General features: G+C 44.1%; 1 protein-coding gene across 1 annotated transcript in view; it reads left to right on the top strand.

Annotated features, from left to right (window-relative positions):
* The window catches only part of CDC40 (cell division cycle 40), a 50,306-nt gene extending 35,004 nt beyond the window's left edge, over window positions 1-15,302 (top strand). The window contains exons 10-16 of the mRNA XM_084775104.1: window positions 1,435-1,480; window positions 3,457-3,558; window positions 5,392-5,507; window positions 5,747-5,880; window positions 10,830-10,906; window positions 12,825-12,969; window positions 13,779-15,302. Of these exons, the coding sequence (XP_084631230.1) occupies window positions 1,435-1,480; window positions 3,457-3,558; window positions 5,392-5,507; window positions 5,747-5,880; window positions 10,830-10,906; window positions 12,825-12,969; window positions 13,779-13,956 (798 nt within the window). The 3' untranslated portion in view covers window positions 13,957-15,302. The remainder of the gene's footprint in view (window positions 1-1,434; window positions 1,481-3,456; window positions 3,559-5,391; window positions 5,508-5,746; window positions 5,881-10,829; window positions 10,907-12,824; window positions 12,970-13,778) is intronic.
* Window positions 15,303-16,544: the final 1,242 nt, after the last annotated feature.

Raw genomic sequence — 16,544 nt, forward strand, 5'->3', positions numbered from 1 at the left:
CTCTTGGTGCTCTCAGGAGGCTCCATCTAAGCCTTCCTCCCAGCTGTAGCGTGTGGCAGGAGAAGCCAGCTGTCACTCTTGTCAACTCAGTGCAAAGAAAACTTCTTTGAAACCTTAAGTTTTAAAGAATACTTGATGTCTTTGTGTCTTTTGTGTCCAGATCACCATGGTGGTTCAATAAATACCAGCCCTATAGTATTAGTGTGGCTTCTCCACAAGTCAGGTCGTTACGGCTTTATCCTTTTTAAGTATTGATGAGTACTATCAGTAATAAAGCCGCTGCTGTTAGTGGGAACAGCCTTTCAGGTGTTTGTCTATAATAGAAACAGTTTGCTCTGATTAAAACAGTTTCCAAAAAAATCCATAATTTTCTTTAACTTTCACTTTCTAAGTTGAAATTACATCAACCTTGGGTCAAGAAACACAGTCTAAGTTGAATGTAGCTCAGGTAGCCATTTATCAGGGAGCTGTTTTGTACAGAGGGGTTGAACCATCAAAGGTTAGAAAGTGTGGGCTCTGCCTGGGAATGCTTTTCTCATGCCGGGGTAAATCCCCAATCACCACGCCACAGGCAGGCGCAGGAGCGGTTCTGGCTTTACACAAGCATGCCTTGGGGGTGGGGAACGTGCTTTGGTGGTGGGGGGCTTACCTTGGGGGTGGGGGGGTGTGCTTTGGTGGTGGGGTGCATACCTTGGGGGTGGGGGGCGTGCTTTGGGAAAATGTCAGAGCATAAAATATCAGGAAAAAATCATTATAGTTCCAGGCAAGGGAGCAGGTCCCAGAGGTCCCTGCCCAGCATGTACAGGGCCTGAGGCTTCTACCAGTAGAAGTCTTAAAGCACAACACCATTGTCGGGATGAACTTGAGGTAGCCAAGTCTTTAGAGATGTTAGAATTATAAGCCATAGAAACTACTTACATACGGGTTCTGTACATATTACCCAGAAAAGTATTGTAAAAACCACCTTTCAATATTAAAGTGGTACATAATAGCAGTCCTAATAACAGTTAATTCCTGTTACAAAAGCAAAAACTATTCCTCATAGAGGCATAAAATGTAGGGGGGAAAAAGTACGAAATGAAAGCGCCCAGATAAACTCCATCTGTAGCTAAACCCTCCCGATGCTTTGATGTAAAAACCTCTCCAAGGATGAAGAATATGTTTGTACATATCTGTGTCCCAAAAGTATAACACAGGCTGGCAAACCAGTCAATATCTACTAATTAACTCCACTGTATGCACAAAGATGTGTACACACACAGCTAGCAAATAGCTGTTGTTATTGATAAAGACTTATATTACGATTGATATCCCCAGGGCTAGGGCCTTTGCTTGGTGGCAGAGCGCGTTCGTAGTGTACATGAGGTCCTGGGTTCAGTTGCCAACGCCATAAAGAAAAAGTTAATATTTTCATGTGCTTTTTATTTTCTCCAGCTATGGGAAGTTTATGGAGACCGGCGCTGTCTGAGAACATTTATTGGTAATATTTCTTTTTCTCCCTGTCTGTAAATCTGTTTAGGAAAGCTTTTGTAAGAGCAATAACATCAGCAGCAGTGATTTTACTGTCTAGATGTGAGGAGAGTGTTCACAGGCCTGAGCTGAGTCATGAAGGGGTAAATGTCTCTAGGGAGGCCGAGGGGGGGGGGGAAGGATGGCGGAAGCAAGAAGGGCATGAGAGTGGGGGCTGCACTGGGGGACCACGTGTGGTAGCAGTTTGCCGTGGTGTAGGAGAGGGACAGGTGTAGATACAAACAGAAAGGGAAGCAGGGTTTGGAGAACCAGCCATGCCACTGGTGAACACAGCTAATGGCAGCGAAGGGCCGTGTAACAGCCCTTACCAGAAGTAGTGTGGTTGGAAGTGTACAAAGATTCCTGCCAAGCTGGCGGACACTTGGATAAAAGTGGTGAGAGTGTGAACTGCAGTGCAGACAGAGGAAAGGAGTTAATGAGATTCAGTAGCAGGACCTGAGGTGACTCCCAGGTGGCCAGATGAAGGGCGGTGCAGCCCGGCAAGGGAGGGAGGTTAGGGTTGGGACTGTGATGAGCAGCCTGTGGAGGTAGCTAGTGTGTGGTTGCCACAGGCGGAGCTTTAAGAGGAGGGCAGGAGCATAAGGAACGTTGTGACTGAGAAAACTCCATGAAAATAAGAAGTGGACCAAAGGAACACAGGCCGTGTGCCAGGGTAGCCTTTCCGACAAAGGCTTTTCTGTCCTTGTCACTTCTCATTACTTTTTCCAAATTTAACTGTACCACATTAAAGCGCTGGCATCACAGTGGCTCTGTTTTTAGATTAAAGTGGGAGTCTGTTCTCCCATGCTGTGCTAAGGGTACTGGTGCTCTGTGCAAATAGATACTAAGATGTCACACCAGCACACAACACTTCTAGGCAAACAGATAACTGTCTAAAGGGGAATAAGACGCCCCTCAGATACAGCAGGTTTGATCTCCATCGGCCTCACCTATACTGCCAAAATATTCTTCAGGGGGACTGGGATTCACTACAGCTTCTAGTTTCCATGTGCATCACCATGGCTCATCTGCTGCCCTGCACCCGCCTGCCTGCAGTTCTGTGGGGGGTGGGGTTCTAGGACGCTACCCGTGGTTGGCAGTTTGAGCCATGCGCATTTTGTGAAAGCTATTTGTGTCCTGGTCAGAGTGAAAAGTGGGGATTTCTGCTCTTGTTTAGCTACATTTTTTTTTCTTTGAAAACTTTGAAAAGATAATTGGTCTGTAAGGTTGACTTCCAAGTAAAGTATAGTCAGTGCCTTGAAATTAGTGTCTGTATATCACCTTCTAGAAAATGCAACTACCATCCTAGTTTTGAATCAATTTCTATGAAATTAAGTAATGTGATCCCAGAAGAACATATTACTGCATTGGGGCTACAGTTTCCTGGACTTGAGGTTTGGGTCACTGTTTTTACTTCTAGTGCGGTGAGGAAATTGCGAGCAAACCTTCAAAATCTCAGCTTCAGTCCTTCCACTGACAATAAGTAGAACTTTAGATCTCAGTAAATTTGGCTGGCTAGTCATCAGTGTGTACCGCATACTGAAAGATGCCAGGGGGTGGTGGCACACGCCTTTAATCCCAGCACTTGGGAGGTAGAGGCAGGCAAATCTGAGTTCCAGGACAGCCTGGTCTACAGAGTGCATTCCAAGACAGCAAGGTCTTCAAAGAAAAACCCTGTCTCTAAACACACACACACAAAAAGTGACAACCAATTTTTTAAAGTAAGCCCTTTTCCCCAGTTCTTTGAAAGTGTCAGGCAGCAGAGCCACCTGCAGAGCATCTTGAAAGTCAAGAAGTAGCCACCCAGAGCCTCAGGCACAGATGCTCAGTGAGCCAGATGGGGTTGGGGACCCTGACTGCAGCATCCTTGAGACCACTGTTAACTTCTCTTATGGTGGTTATGCGGCCTCCTGGTCTCACCATAGCGTCTGTTGGCTCCATCTCTAGGTCACAGTAAAGCTGTGAGAGACATCTGCTTCAACACTGCAGGAACACAGTTCCTCAGTGCGGCCTACGACAGGTACCTTAAGCTCTGGGACACTGAGACAGGTAAGTGCATGTCACTCCAGAGCTGTGCAAACTCCCTGGCCCTCTGGTGAAACAGCGCCTTCTCCAACTGGCGCTTCTCATTATTGGAGATGAGCTGGCAGCACAGTGTGTGTGGCCTGGAGCTCGTCTGTATGGCCAGGGCTTTCCCTGGGAAGCCCTTTTCTCACCTGTGTGCTTACACAGCAAACACCGGTGGGCAAACCAGCGCACACTGTTCTGTACACTAGCTGATTAAGCTCTTTATTTCCCCACATCTCCCAAGCAAAAGCCTAATTCAGTTGCCCAGATAATGTATACCTGAGCTCACATGAACCAATCAGTTTTACTTCTTACAGCCATATTAATTGCATTGGTATTTTGTGGTAGTATCATTTTATAGTATTAGAAAATCAGACATGAAGGTACATGGCTGCAGTGCCAGCACTCAGGAGGCTGAGGCAGGAAGACACGAGTTCAAGGCCAGCCTGGGCGCAGAGTAAGAACCAGTCTGAAAATAAAGTCAAGTTTAATGATATTAAATAATGTTTACTGAGTACTAACTGTGCTAAACATATATGTACGTGTTTGTGTGTGTGTAATTTGGTTTTAACACACCCATATGAGGTGTGTGCTAGTCTTACATTACAGATGAGGAAACTGGTCCTAAAGGTGTGTTTCTCAGGAGCACACATCTAGTAAGTGGCACATTGGATTCAAACGATAGCAACATAGAAAAACAGAGAGAAAAGTCGTGGCAGACAGGAGTGTACTAGGTGGTTAAAAGGCACAGGCCTAAGCAACATCAGAAAACAGTCTGAGGAAGACCCTGTAAAGAGGCCAAATCTAAGTTTCTAACTTCCTCCATCCCGGGTTCCTCACCTTGCAAGCGTCATTCTCAAATCTGGATGCGCATTGCTGTCATCTAGAGAGCCCCACGGTAACTCCTGCCTCGGCTCCACCCTTGGCTTCTTATTGTCCACTGTGTGGACGAGGCACTTCTTCCGTGTCCCCAAGCCAAGAGGCAGCCATCCTACAGCTCTTAAAAGTTAAGACATGCAAACAGCTGTGTGGTGGGTTTTTTTTTTCATAATAAACTTCTTCAAATGTGTTTTAACATCACAAGATCAAGACAGAGCATCCTGGCACACAGTAGAGTTCCTGTGCCCTTTCCTAGTCTGCACCACTCCAGTAACCATAGTAACAACAGCTGTCACCGCAGAGCCTGTGCCTGTTCATAAACTTATTGTAGATAGATCCATGCATATTTTCTTCTCATTTCTAACTCGTCACTCACCTTGACACAGTGAGTTACTCTCATGGCTTATACCAAGAATATTCTTTGGTGCATTGATGTAATTAGAATTTGTCTCTAACTGGTGCCACATTACTTTTACAGAAAGCGTGTGTGTGTGTGTGTGTGTGTGTGTGTGTGTGTGTGTGTGTGTGTGTGCGCGCGCGCACGCATGCATGCATGCACCTCTCTCTCTGAACTGAAAGCTTACCAGTTTTGCCACACTGGGTAGCCAGCCAGCTCCCAGGACTCATGTGTGTCTCTGCCCCAGTGCTGGGCTTATGGCCATGCACAGCTGTTTACATGATGCTGGTGGTTTAAACTCAAGTCCTCACATTTGCACAGAAAGTGTTATTACAACTGAAACCTCTCCCCGGCCCCTGAAAAAGAAATGTTTGTAATCATCAAAAAATCTATGGAAAGTACCAGTGTAGTGGTTTTAAGAGCAGGAAGCTGCCCTTACTCAGAATTCAGTGAGTGAGGACTCCTCGGTAGATCTTCCTGCCATTGTCCTTTGGGAGAAGTCAAACGTGTTTCTTGTTTAATTTGGCTCTTTGGTTTAGGACAGTGTATATCAAGATTTACAAACCGCAAAGTACCCTATTGTGTCAAGTTCAATCCCGATGAAGATAAGCAAAATCTCTTTGTGGCTGGGATGTCTGATAAGAAGATCGTGCAGGTAAGTCCTCTGTCAGTGTACCTGTCAGGGTTTGTAAGCTTTAGATTCTGTCGGGGAAGAGAGCAGCAGACCGCTCATTCGCTGATGTCTGCTGCTTTGAGGGTCACCTGTGTAGTGCTGAGAAGGAAGCGGTCAGCCCGTGCACACGGGTGCTCGGAGTCTTCGGCTTCCCGGGTGTCCTGCGCTGCTTTTCATGAGTCCGCTCACCCCTGTCTGTGCCTCCCTCTCGTTGCGCACAGTGGGACATTCGCAGTGGAGAGGTTGTTCAGGAGTATGACCGGCACTTGGGAGCTGTCAACACGATTGTTTTTGTTGATGAGAACCGAAGATTTGTGAGTACATCTGACGACAAGAGCCTGAGAGTTTGGGAATGGTGAGTCTTCATCAGTGAGAAATCTGACTTTCATAAGCAAGCAATGAAAACAGTTACAGCCAAGGCCTGATAACGTACAGCCGTTTGCATATTTTTCCAGCCAGAGTGTTTTAATTATTTAGGTACCAACAATTATGAAATTGAAACCTAAGCATTTATACTGTCCTTCACAGTCTTTGGAGAATCTCCCCAAAGTACATGGATTTGAACTAGGTTGTTTTGTTTTTTTGTGGTCATGATAACTGCCATATTGTCATATCTCACATTCTTTTTCAATTTTTTAAATAAAGTATATAATTTATTTTATGTGCATTGATGTGAGGATATCAGATCCCCTAGAATTGGACTTACAGACAGTTGTGAGCTGCCATGTGCGTGCTGGGGATTGTCCCAGGGTCTTCTAGAAGAACAGCCAGTGCTGAGCCATCTCTCCAGCCCCTTTTTAAATTTTTACTTATTATTTTTGCATGTGTATGTATGTGTGAATGTGAGTGTTGGCTCGTGCTTCACTGCAGACATGTGGAGGTCAGAGGACAGCTCCGAGGGCTCAGTGCTCCTGGAGTTCAAGAGCTCACACTCAGGTCATCAGGTTTACACGGCAGCGATCTTACCCACTAGGTCATCCCGCCAGCCCCCGCTCGCATTCTTTATTAAATATCTTATTCATCTCTGCAAAATGGCAGGCAGGGTGTAGTTTGTATGGCTACATTTGGCTATGTGAAGGTTACATATGAAGACCCTGGTCTCAGAACAAATCCAGAGAAAATACCAGCGTAGTTAGCTCTTAGCTTCCTTAGCATCTGCTTTGTAATCATTCATGCAGTAAGTTGCCCCATACTGTCAGCTTTAAACATTTTGCTTGCTGAATATTATCAGAATACACTGACTACTTTTTCTTTCTATCAAAAAAAATTTTTTTTTTCTGAAGTCAAAAAAAAATCCTTAAGCTGGTTTCATTAAGTGTCACAATTATCCTATGATTTGGTTGCAAAGAAATAAGTAGTAATCGTTCTTCTTAAAACCAGTTCTTGGGTGGAACCCAGCTTGTGTTATGGTCACAAAGCACAGCTCAGTGGGGACCACAGCCTTGCCAGGACTAGCAAGGCCGCCTTCCCTCCCACCCCTAGAAGCTGCCGTGGAAAAGAAAGCAAGCAGCCTTGAACCACAGCCAGTGGCTCCCTCCTCAGACGGACGCCCATGGAGAGCCAAGCAGGCTGAGCAGGCCTCAGTCTTGTCAAGATAACTGAGCTCCCTTCAGATTGATTGCAACTTGTACACCATCTGTACCGTCCAGAGCATCCCCAGGACACTGACTGGACAGCGTGTCCGATCCTAGCTTCATCCTACTGCTCCTAGTTTCAAACTAAGGCCTTCTTTCAGAAATGCTGCTTCTTAGGCCTGGAGACTTAGCTCAGCAGGAGCGTGCTGGCCTAGCGTGTGCAAGGCCCCCAGAGGCCGTTCGCAGTGAAGGGAAGGAAGGGGGGGGGATTCTTACAGAGAATCTGGTGTGGGCACTTAAGTGGTTTGTTTGGATGGTTTGGTTTGGTTTTGGGCATGTGCATATGATATATGCACACATGTGAGGCTCTACACATGCCATCCACATGAATGCAAAGGCCAGGCAAGGACGCCAGGTGTCTTCCTCTGTCTCACAGTCATTCCGTGCTATTACATAGGTGCTGGGGAATTGAACTCAGGTCCTCACACTTGCATGGCAAGCACACTTACCCACTGAGCCTTCTCCTCAGTCTGCGGGGTGTGTGTGTGTGTGTGTGTGTGTGTGTGTGTGTGTGTGTGTGTGTGTGTGTGTGTGTGTAGATATGTCTGAGTGTGCCTGTGTGTGCATAAATGTGTGTGTGTGTGTGCCTATGTGTGTGCATGTGTGTATGTGGATATGTCTGTGTGAGTGTGCATGTGTGTGTGTGTTGTGTGTGCCTATATGTGTGTATGTGGATATGTCTGTGTGAGTGTGCATGTGTGTCTGCACGTAGAGGTATGTGTGTGATGTTAGTTGTTTGATTTTACATTCAGATGTTTGTATCTTGAGTTGCTGTTCCAGCTCCATCATTGAAAGTAGAATGGTGTAAAAGGTGATTAATATCAAGACACTGTACCAGTTAGAGGGCTTTGGAACACTTGTGTTTTCTCAAGTAGAAGTTAGTCAATGGAATGCTTTGACTAAATGAAGGTGGTACTGTTAGTGTTCCCCTTTCCCTTTCAGAGTCTAAGAAAGACTCCTAAAAGGCACACTGCTGTTTTGTTTCAAATGATGGCCTGCTGCTGACTTCCGACTAGTGTGTGTGTGTGCATGTGTGTGTGTGTGTGCATGTGTGTGTGTGTGATGACATCCTCTGTAATCAAGAGGTGCATGCTGGTCTAGTCACTATTGATGATACAGTTGTAGAGCTAGTCACTAAGATAACCATTTTATATGAACTCTTTGGTTTAATGTGCAAAGCAGTCTTATGTGGGGTGGGCTCTTTCTTTTTTCATATCAGGAAACTAAAATAGTTTAAGTGGTCTGCCTAAGGTTATATAGGGCATGAAAAGGTCAAACTTCAAACTGCAGGTCACACCGATTCCGGAACTTGAGTTTGTGGCGGGAGGTAAATGGGGAGACTTGTAGGAAGAGAAAGTAACTCGCATCTGTTTAGTGCAGAGAAAAGCAGCTCCCTAAGCTCAGCGAGACTGAGGCCAGGTGCAGGCGGTTCCCAGCACTGGGGCTTTTATGCAAGAGGAGTTTCTCCAAACTTAGGTACCCTCTGCCTCGTTGTGGCATAGCACCATGACAGAAGAAAAGAACCAGATGGTTCTGTGGTTAAGAGCACCAGCTGCTCTTCCAGAGGACCCAGGTTCAATTCCCACCACCCACATGGCAGCTCAGAATAGTCTCTACTCCTCCAGTTCCAGGGGATCTGATGCTTTCTTCTGACTTCCACAGTCAGCAAGCACACATGCGGTGCCCAGACACACACGCAGGCATGATACCTATACACATGAAAGTACATAGTTAAAAGAAAACAGCCGAAGGACGCTGGGCTTTCTTTAGCAGTGCTGTACAAGCAAAGCTGTAGCATTACTGAGCAAGAAAACGGGTGGTTATGGCAGATACCAGCAACTGTGGCCTGCACGTCAGCTGAAAGCATGGCAGTAGGCTTGGAGGGTTTTGTTCCGATGGTTTTATTTTTGTCTTTTAACCAAAAGTATTTATTTTGCTAAAATGTTTTTTAAAAGAAGTTATACAGAAATTGATAAACGTTGCTGGTTATCTTTTATTTTTAAAATGGCACAGACTTGTTAGTTTTCGTTAGGTCCATTTTCAACCCATATTATCTGAAGTGAGTTCTAACCTTGCTATTTTGGGTTACAGGGTCTAATAGAAAAACAGCGTTGGGTTTATGACGTTTAACTGTGCCTAGCACACGTTTTTGCCAGAAATAATGAGTTCCAAAGGTAACCCAGCTTCAGTGATTGTTCTGGAGCTGTGGGTCTCAACCTTCCCAGTGCTGCAACCCTTTAATACAGTTTTGCATGTTATAGAGACCCCAACCATAAAATTATTTTTGTTGCTACTTCATAACTGTAACTTTGCTACTGTTGTGAATCATAATGTAAATGTGTGACATACAGGATTGTCTGATACACGACCCCTGTGAAAGGTTGTTCAACCTCCAAAGGGGTCATGACCCACAGGTTGAAAACCACCAGTCTAGAGTTTATTATCCCAAGACTTCTTGAAATAGGCACCTGACACTTTTTTGTTATGTTTACTAAAGATGTAAACCTGAAACACGGTTGAGTACACTAGAAAGTGCTCTTGCGTCAATCTATGTTATAAAATTCGCTGCCCACTAGTGCTAGATACAAAGGTGGGACCACGAATCTTTTTAAAATCTGGGACTCCTAGACTTGGATTGTTCAGAAAGACTCCTCGCTGCGCTTAGAAACATGAGCCCTGGGAGCTGACAAACGTCACATCCCTGCTTACCACAGAGGTCTTTTTTTTCTCCGTCATTTGTTCCTTCTGGAGGTTTTTGGATAAACGAAGGGAAAAATCGGAACATGAGGTGAAGTAATAACTGTTTTCCAGTTAAACAAATTATTTTCCAATTAAGGAAAGTATTGAAATTTGACCCATACCTTAAAATTGAAAGCCTTCTTGACACCATGCTATTTATCAGATTACATTTCCCACACAGTGCTCCACACAAACACTGTTGGTCCCATAGGAAGCAACAGTATCACCACTCCTTTCAGAATTACCAAATAATTTTTATTATGAAAAATAATAAAAACAAAAAGGTACTTAGTACATTTGGTTCCCAATTTAAGTGAGTACTTTTGATTTTTGTTTTGTATTCAGGCATTTCTATCATGGAGTTTTTGCTGTTCTGTATTTTGCTTTTTGTCCTGTATTGTACACTTTGGAAATGCTTTATATAAAACTGTAAATAGGCTTGGCTCAAGCACTTAGTCTTGGTGACCTGAGTCATTATTTCTGAGCAGATAAAACTAGCATACACAGCTCCCTGCAGCTCTGCCTGTCATCTGCTCTTACTGCCCAAGGCTTTTTAACAGTCCCACTTGCTCATGAGGGAATGAGGTAAGGGTGGCTGGCAGGTAAATAGCATTCCTCATAGGCCTGCTCAAACATCTTACTGCTGCCTTTTAAGATGAGTTCATCATTAAAGAATATTTAGTAAAATAAGGGCCAAAGTTTAAGTCTAATAGTTGGAAGCGTGAGCTACTGATACTATTATAATTTTCATGGAAAGTCATTTGTAAAGTAAAATAAAATAATGACCTTCATGGAAAATCATTTCTAAACCTCCATCCTGGAAGTTTAATGAAAAGGCAAACTGCTTCTGTGTGGGGCCATGTGGGCAGTTCTTCTCAGTGTGCTTTTATGAATCACTCATTCTAATGTGAATGCTGTTTTCAATGTTTAGGGATATCCCTGTGGATTTTAAGTACATAGCGGAGCCCAGCATGCACTCAATGCCTGCAGTGACTTTGTCTCCCAATGGTGAGTTGGCCATAGAGCGTGCGCTAAAGTGAGCTTCTAAGACACAGAGTAATCACTGGAGTCACAAGAAGTGCAGCACTCCACTGAGGGGAGTTGGTGTGTTGCCGCACTTGCATAAGGAAACCTTTTTATATTAGGAGAAATTACTAGTTTTCAAATGTGAATCACCTCTCCCACTCCCCTGTTTTGAAAAAATAAAAGAATAGATGGTTTATAGTTGACTTTAAGGATTTCTGACAGTTGTTTTTTGTTTCTTAGTTTTTAATAATTTTCCTTCCAACACAAATCAGGTTCAGCATATCGTCTAATAAATACTTTTCTTTCAAGGGAATAGGAAATTTTGGTCTGATTCTTTAAAATGAGAACATTTTAGCAATTTGCATATGAAAGATCTTTAAAAGCAGTTTTGCAGCCCTGTTTGGCACTGGGAGTTAGTTCTCCTGCTCACTTTCTGTAGATTTTTGAGTGTGGTAGCAGGGTTAGGGCAGCACAGGGTAGAGCTTGCTCAGTGACCCTCCATCCTTATCACGCTCTGTGGACAAACATGCACGGATACGAGACGGAACTTTATCCCTCTGGCCCAGACGGCTTTGTTGAGCTCAGTGCTCACATCTGCAGCCCCAGCTCCTTCATGGCAAGTGTCTGTCTCTGAGTGCCCAAGGGTCACGCCTCACGCAGCACACTCACTGCATGGGTGCACGTAGGAGCGTTAACACGTGGATGGTGTTTCACTTGGATGCATGTCTGTGTGAGGGTGTGGAGTTACAGACAGGTGTGAGCTGCCATGTGGGTGCTGGGAAATGAACCCGGGCCCTCTGGAAAAGCACCCAGTGTCCTAACTAGTGCTTGAGGCATCTCTCCAGCCCTAGTGGCAATGGGCAAAGGCCCCTCTCTCCACCCTTCTTTGTGGAAGCCATTTTGTGGGGCCCAAGTTGAAAAGGAGTCCATTGGATAGTGAGAGGAAAAGATACGTCTGCAAAAGACTTTTTCTTCAGCAAAACAAAACAAAAATCAATAGTCTTCTAATGGATAATCCATCACCTTTTAAGTGATAGATAATTGTGCTATACCCATACTGGTGCCATCGTCCTATCATGAGGTATAAAGTGAGTGTGTGTTCTGAGGGAGAAGGGGACAAGGAGGATCAGCTCCACCTGCCTTTCTGTGGCAGCTCAGTGACAGTTGGCAAGAACCCTGTCATTCCTAGAAAAGCAACCGAGTAGGTAGCACTTTGACAGACACCGTATTGTATGTACCCTTTGCCATCAGGATTCAAGGTTTCGTGCACTGGGTTTTTAACCACCTGCTGGCCCTTCTTGATCAAAGAAAGCCTTTTCCTCACTTGAACAGTGATGGGGCTGTTTCCAGGGTAATTTTTACAAGTATATAAGATGCAAGTAAATACTGTATCAGGGCCTGGGGCTTTGAGGACTCCAGGGTAGATAAAAGCAGTGTACCTTTTAAGAAACAGTTGCTGCAGGCTTGCTAATGTGCATTTTTGGTGCAGTTTTATTTAATAATCCTCCATTTCTCATCAGAGCTAGTCTTTAATAGTTGCCACAGATCTGTTCTGATTTGTAGTTCTATTGTTTGGACTTATAAATTAATTCCACTTAGCATGTTTTATTAATATTTCATTTCTACTGGCACTAGGCTTGGAAATTGTTTCCTTATGTTTAAAAAGTCGAAAGCTTTGATAGGAAGAATACTCGATGACAGTAGGGTTCCATGACTCCATTACCTTAGATGCAAACCCCCCTCTTGCCAATGACTGGTTTGTAACATTTTACAGAGCTTGCTTTTCTGATATTATAAAGTAGTTGAGAACAAAAGTGTAATGAAAGCTGATATATTTTAAACTTTTTTAAAAAAGTGTTTGACCCTTCCTCTAAAATATGCCACCTTTTGCATTTCACAGGGAAATGGCTAGCATGCCAGTCAATGGATAACCAAATCTTAATTTTTGGAGCACAGAACAGATTCAGGTTAAATAAGAAGAAAATTTTTAAGGGCCATATGGTAGCGGGCTATGCTTGTCAGGTAGACTTCTCACCAGACATGAGGTAAGCGAAGCCTTTGTACTCACATGTGATGGTGTGGAATGTTGTTCAAATAGCAGTAATTCACAAGCCACGTGAGAACTGTGTAATCAATCTTTCAAACGGACAGGGTGGTCATAAGGCAAGAACGAGTTATGAAAATTGGACTTGGCGTTTCTGTAGGGTCTTCCTCAGTTAGTCCGGTGCCCTTGAAGCACCTGATCCTGTCCTGTTGACGTCACCATGGCGTTTTTTCTCTCTGCTTTTCTACATCGCTGTAGTTGAGTGGATACCAGAGCCCTGCGTTACGGTGTTGGACGGAGCTTTGAATCTCATCTACAGATTTGTTTACACTGAAGACAGAACTGCAGCTTTTGGATATTTCTAGGTCACAGTTAGTGACATTTTTGCAATCATTTCCTTCTTCTCAATTAGAAATACATAGGTAGAAGGAATTCAGATAGCCCTGTGCGTTTGCATATTTAACATGGTAATTAGGCCTCAGATTCCTATCTCTGATTCAGTCTTCAACATATTCAGACATACTGAACTGGACGATGTTTAAAAGTTCACTGCAGTACAACGAGCTAACATGTTCCTGGCTTCATGTGAAACTGGCTCCTCAGTGCAGTCGCGTGTCTAAAGACTCTCAGGCTCCCAGGAAAAACAACTTTGTGTCTCTTAGATTGGCGGGACTGGAGATGTTCCACAGTGGACAGCTTCATACACGTCTGAGTGTCGTAACCCACTTCTTACGGTGAAGGGACAACTGTCTCCTCAGTGTTTAACCGTCTAAGCGTGACTAATTGGGATTTGTCTTCATTCTGTTGCAGCTACGTGATTTCAGGAGACGGAAATGGGAAGTTAAACATTTGGGACTGGAAGACCACCAAACTCTACAGTCGCTTTAAAGCGCATGACAAAGTGTGCATAGGTGCGGTGTGGCACCCGCACGAGACGTCCAAGGTCATCACGTGTGGGTGGGACGGCCTCATCAAACTGTGGGATTAATGGCATTAGTCCTTTCACTGTCTGGGATCATTTTTGATCCACATTGTATTTAACTATTTAATTATTAAAGTGTGTTGGATGACAGTTTGATTTATAGGTAATCTTTTCATACATGGCCTTATGAACTTGACCTACTGTTTTTGCTAAGAGCTTTGTAAATTTGCTTCTGATACGTTCATTGGCAACTTCCTTTTGTTCTTTATAGATGTTATTTATATGAAGAATAACGACTGACTATATTTGACAAGTAGTTATTGTTGGCAGGCAGTTTGCTTTTATCCCTGTGATGTCACTGAAAGAATCATTTTGGGGTCAAGAAAAGAAATGCCTATTGGATATGAGGTCCTACAGGAAATGATGTAACTAATGATTCAGAAAGGTACCAGGCTCTCACCGTCCAATCAGAGTGGCAGGGAAGGAAAGGGACGGTAGAGTTTGATGTAAACTAAAAGAAGGCGGAAGCCACCATTGCCATTGAATCAAGTTCTAGACTTTTACGAGTTTTGTTTTGTTTTTAATGGCCTGTGTTGTGTATTTTTACCTGTAAATTAGTGACCCTCATTGGCTGCTGCATTCCTCTAGTTATTAAGCAACGTAAGATTAAGAAGCAGTCCACAGTTTCTTCCTTGAGGACTGTGCACATCGAAGCAGAACGTGAGGCTGTCTCTGACAATGGGACGCTAGTGAGTGAGCTAAGCTTCGGATGTTCCCTGTAATCACTGTCAGTACAGTAAGGAGCTGGCTGCACGCTGCGAACCAGGGTCTCCCGGATGCTTCGCCACTGCTACCAACCATAGTGCCTTCGCTCTGGCCAGCGCATGAAGGCATAGTCCAAAATACACTTGGAATTTCTCTGAAGTCACATTTGTCGTTTAAATTACTCTGATTTTGCTTGTGAATACAAACAGTAAAACTTTTCGAATGTTAGGAAAAATTAAATTTCTTTTCAAATCTTTGAAAAAATATTGACAGTATAAGAAAGTACTAAGAGTTCCCAAGTTTAAGAGGCAGTAACCTTTCTGTTTCCATTTAAAATCTCATGTTGAACATGGCACGACCAAGCCATTGCCATGTGTGTCTTCCAGGAAAGGCGGCCTATGCGGGGAAAGACCTCCCAGCAGCCTCCCTGCCATCCCAGCCACTCCCCTAACCAGTGTGAGCTGCTGAGGCATGCCAGGGGACAGGCTTCAGCGGCACTGCTGTGTGTTACCTACCACAATTTCAGAATCTTGATTTCTCTTCTTCTGTTTTTGACTGTTTCTAAACCAAGTACCTGTACATAAAAGTTTTCTCTTTTTTGAAAAGATCCTATTTTTGAATAAAGCATTCTTTTGTAGAAAGTGCTACTGAAATGTCCACTGTGTCCTTTTTGTCTTAAGTTCCGTCAGACTTAAATGGGTCAGAGAGAAAGAAATGTCGTTTAGAGGTTGGGGGGGGTGTGTCTAGGATGTCAGTGCGGTTGTTCTGATCACATGATCAAATACAGCTCCACCCCCTTGAGACATTTAGGGTACGGAGTAGGGTGTAGGATGTAGGGTGTACAGACAGGCAGGTTCCTTCCCGGCACAGAAACCTAAAAGCAGCCTGTCGCGCCCTGGGAATGCACGTCTTCTGTGCTTTCTCCTTTCTGCAAGCTTTTCATCACACCCAGGACAGGGTCCCTCCCTAAAAGTTAGATTTATTAAACTGATATAAAAGATTTAACTCAATTAACACTGAAACAGAAGCTGGATTGTTTTGCCATAAGTAAAGAACCAATTTTAAGACAAAGTACAGGAAGTACAGCCAAACAAGCTGTTTCTGAGGAGAAACGTTTTATTTTATGTTGTGTTTTGAGACAGAGTCACATGTAGCTCATGTTGGCCTCGAGCTCATTATATAGCCAAGGATGTCTTTGACTTGATGCTCCTGCCTCTACCTCCCTAAGGCTGGGATTGCAGGCATGTACCACATCTGGCAGGAAGAGACTCTTGAGAACCACACTATGGGGGTGTGGGGTGCCGTTAACCTTAAAATGTTTATAATCTGCCTGAAAGAGAATATTAGCCATGCAACATCAGCTTTTCAGTGACAGCCATGAAGACCCTAATCCCAGTAGCAATTGCGGAAGCTCCTTGAGGACCAGCTGACTGAAGTGTACATTTGGGTTGTGTTGTTTGCCACAACCTAGGATTCGGAAGGAAATAGCAGATAGTTGAGGGAGCCGCAGTGAGTTCAGATCCCAGGAAGGAGTGTAAGATGCCACCCAGTGCCCCCCCCCCCACACACACACCAGTCTTAATGTGGCTCTCAGCCTGAGACCTGCAGAACACAGGTGCCGATTCATCAGGTACATAACGTTCACATTTTACTGTCTCAAGATAAGGCTGTAGTTTAAAGCAATAATGTGCCGTCGTTTCACTGGCAGCATTTGTTCTTACTCATAAGGTAGGTGACAGAATACAGAGAAGGCAAGTACAAAGGAGCTCGTGGGAGGAAGGTTTCTGTCACAAGCGTTGGATTAAAATTCACATCATGAAATCTATGATTGACGGGTAAGTAAGCAGAATGAACTAACAGAATATTCATCTAAAGTAAAAACAGACACA

Source organism: Acomys minous (assembly GCF_964271855.1).
Source record: "Acomys minous genome assembly, chromosome: 3".
Classification (NCBI taxonomy): Eukaryota; Metazoa; Chordata; class Mammalia; order Rodentia; family Muridae; genus Acomys; species Acomys minous.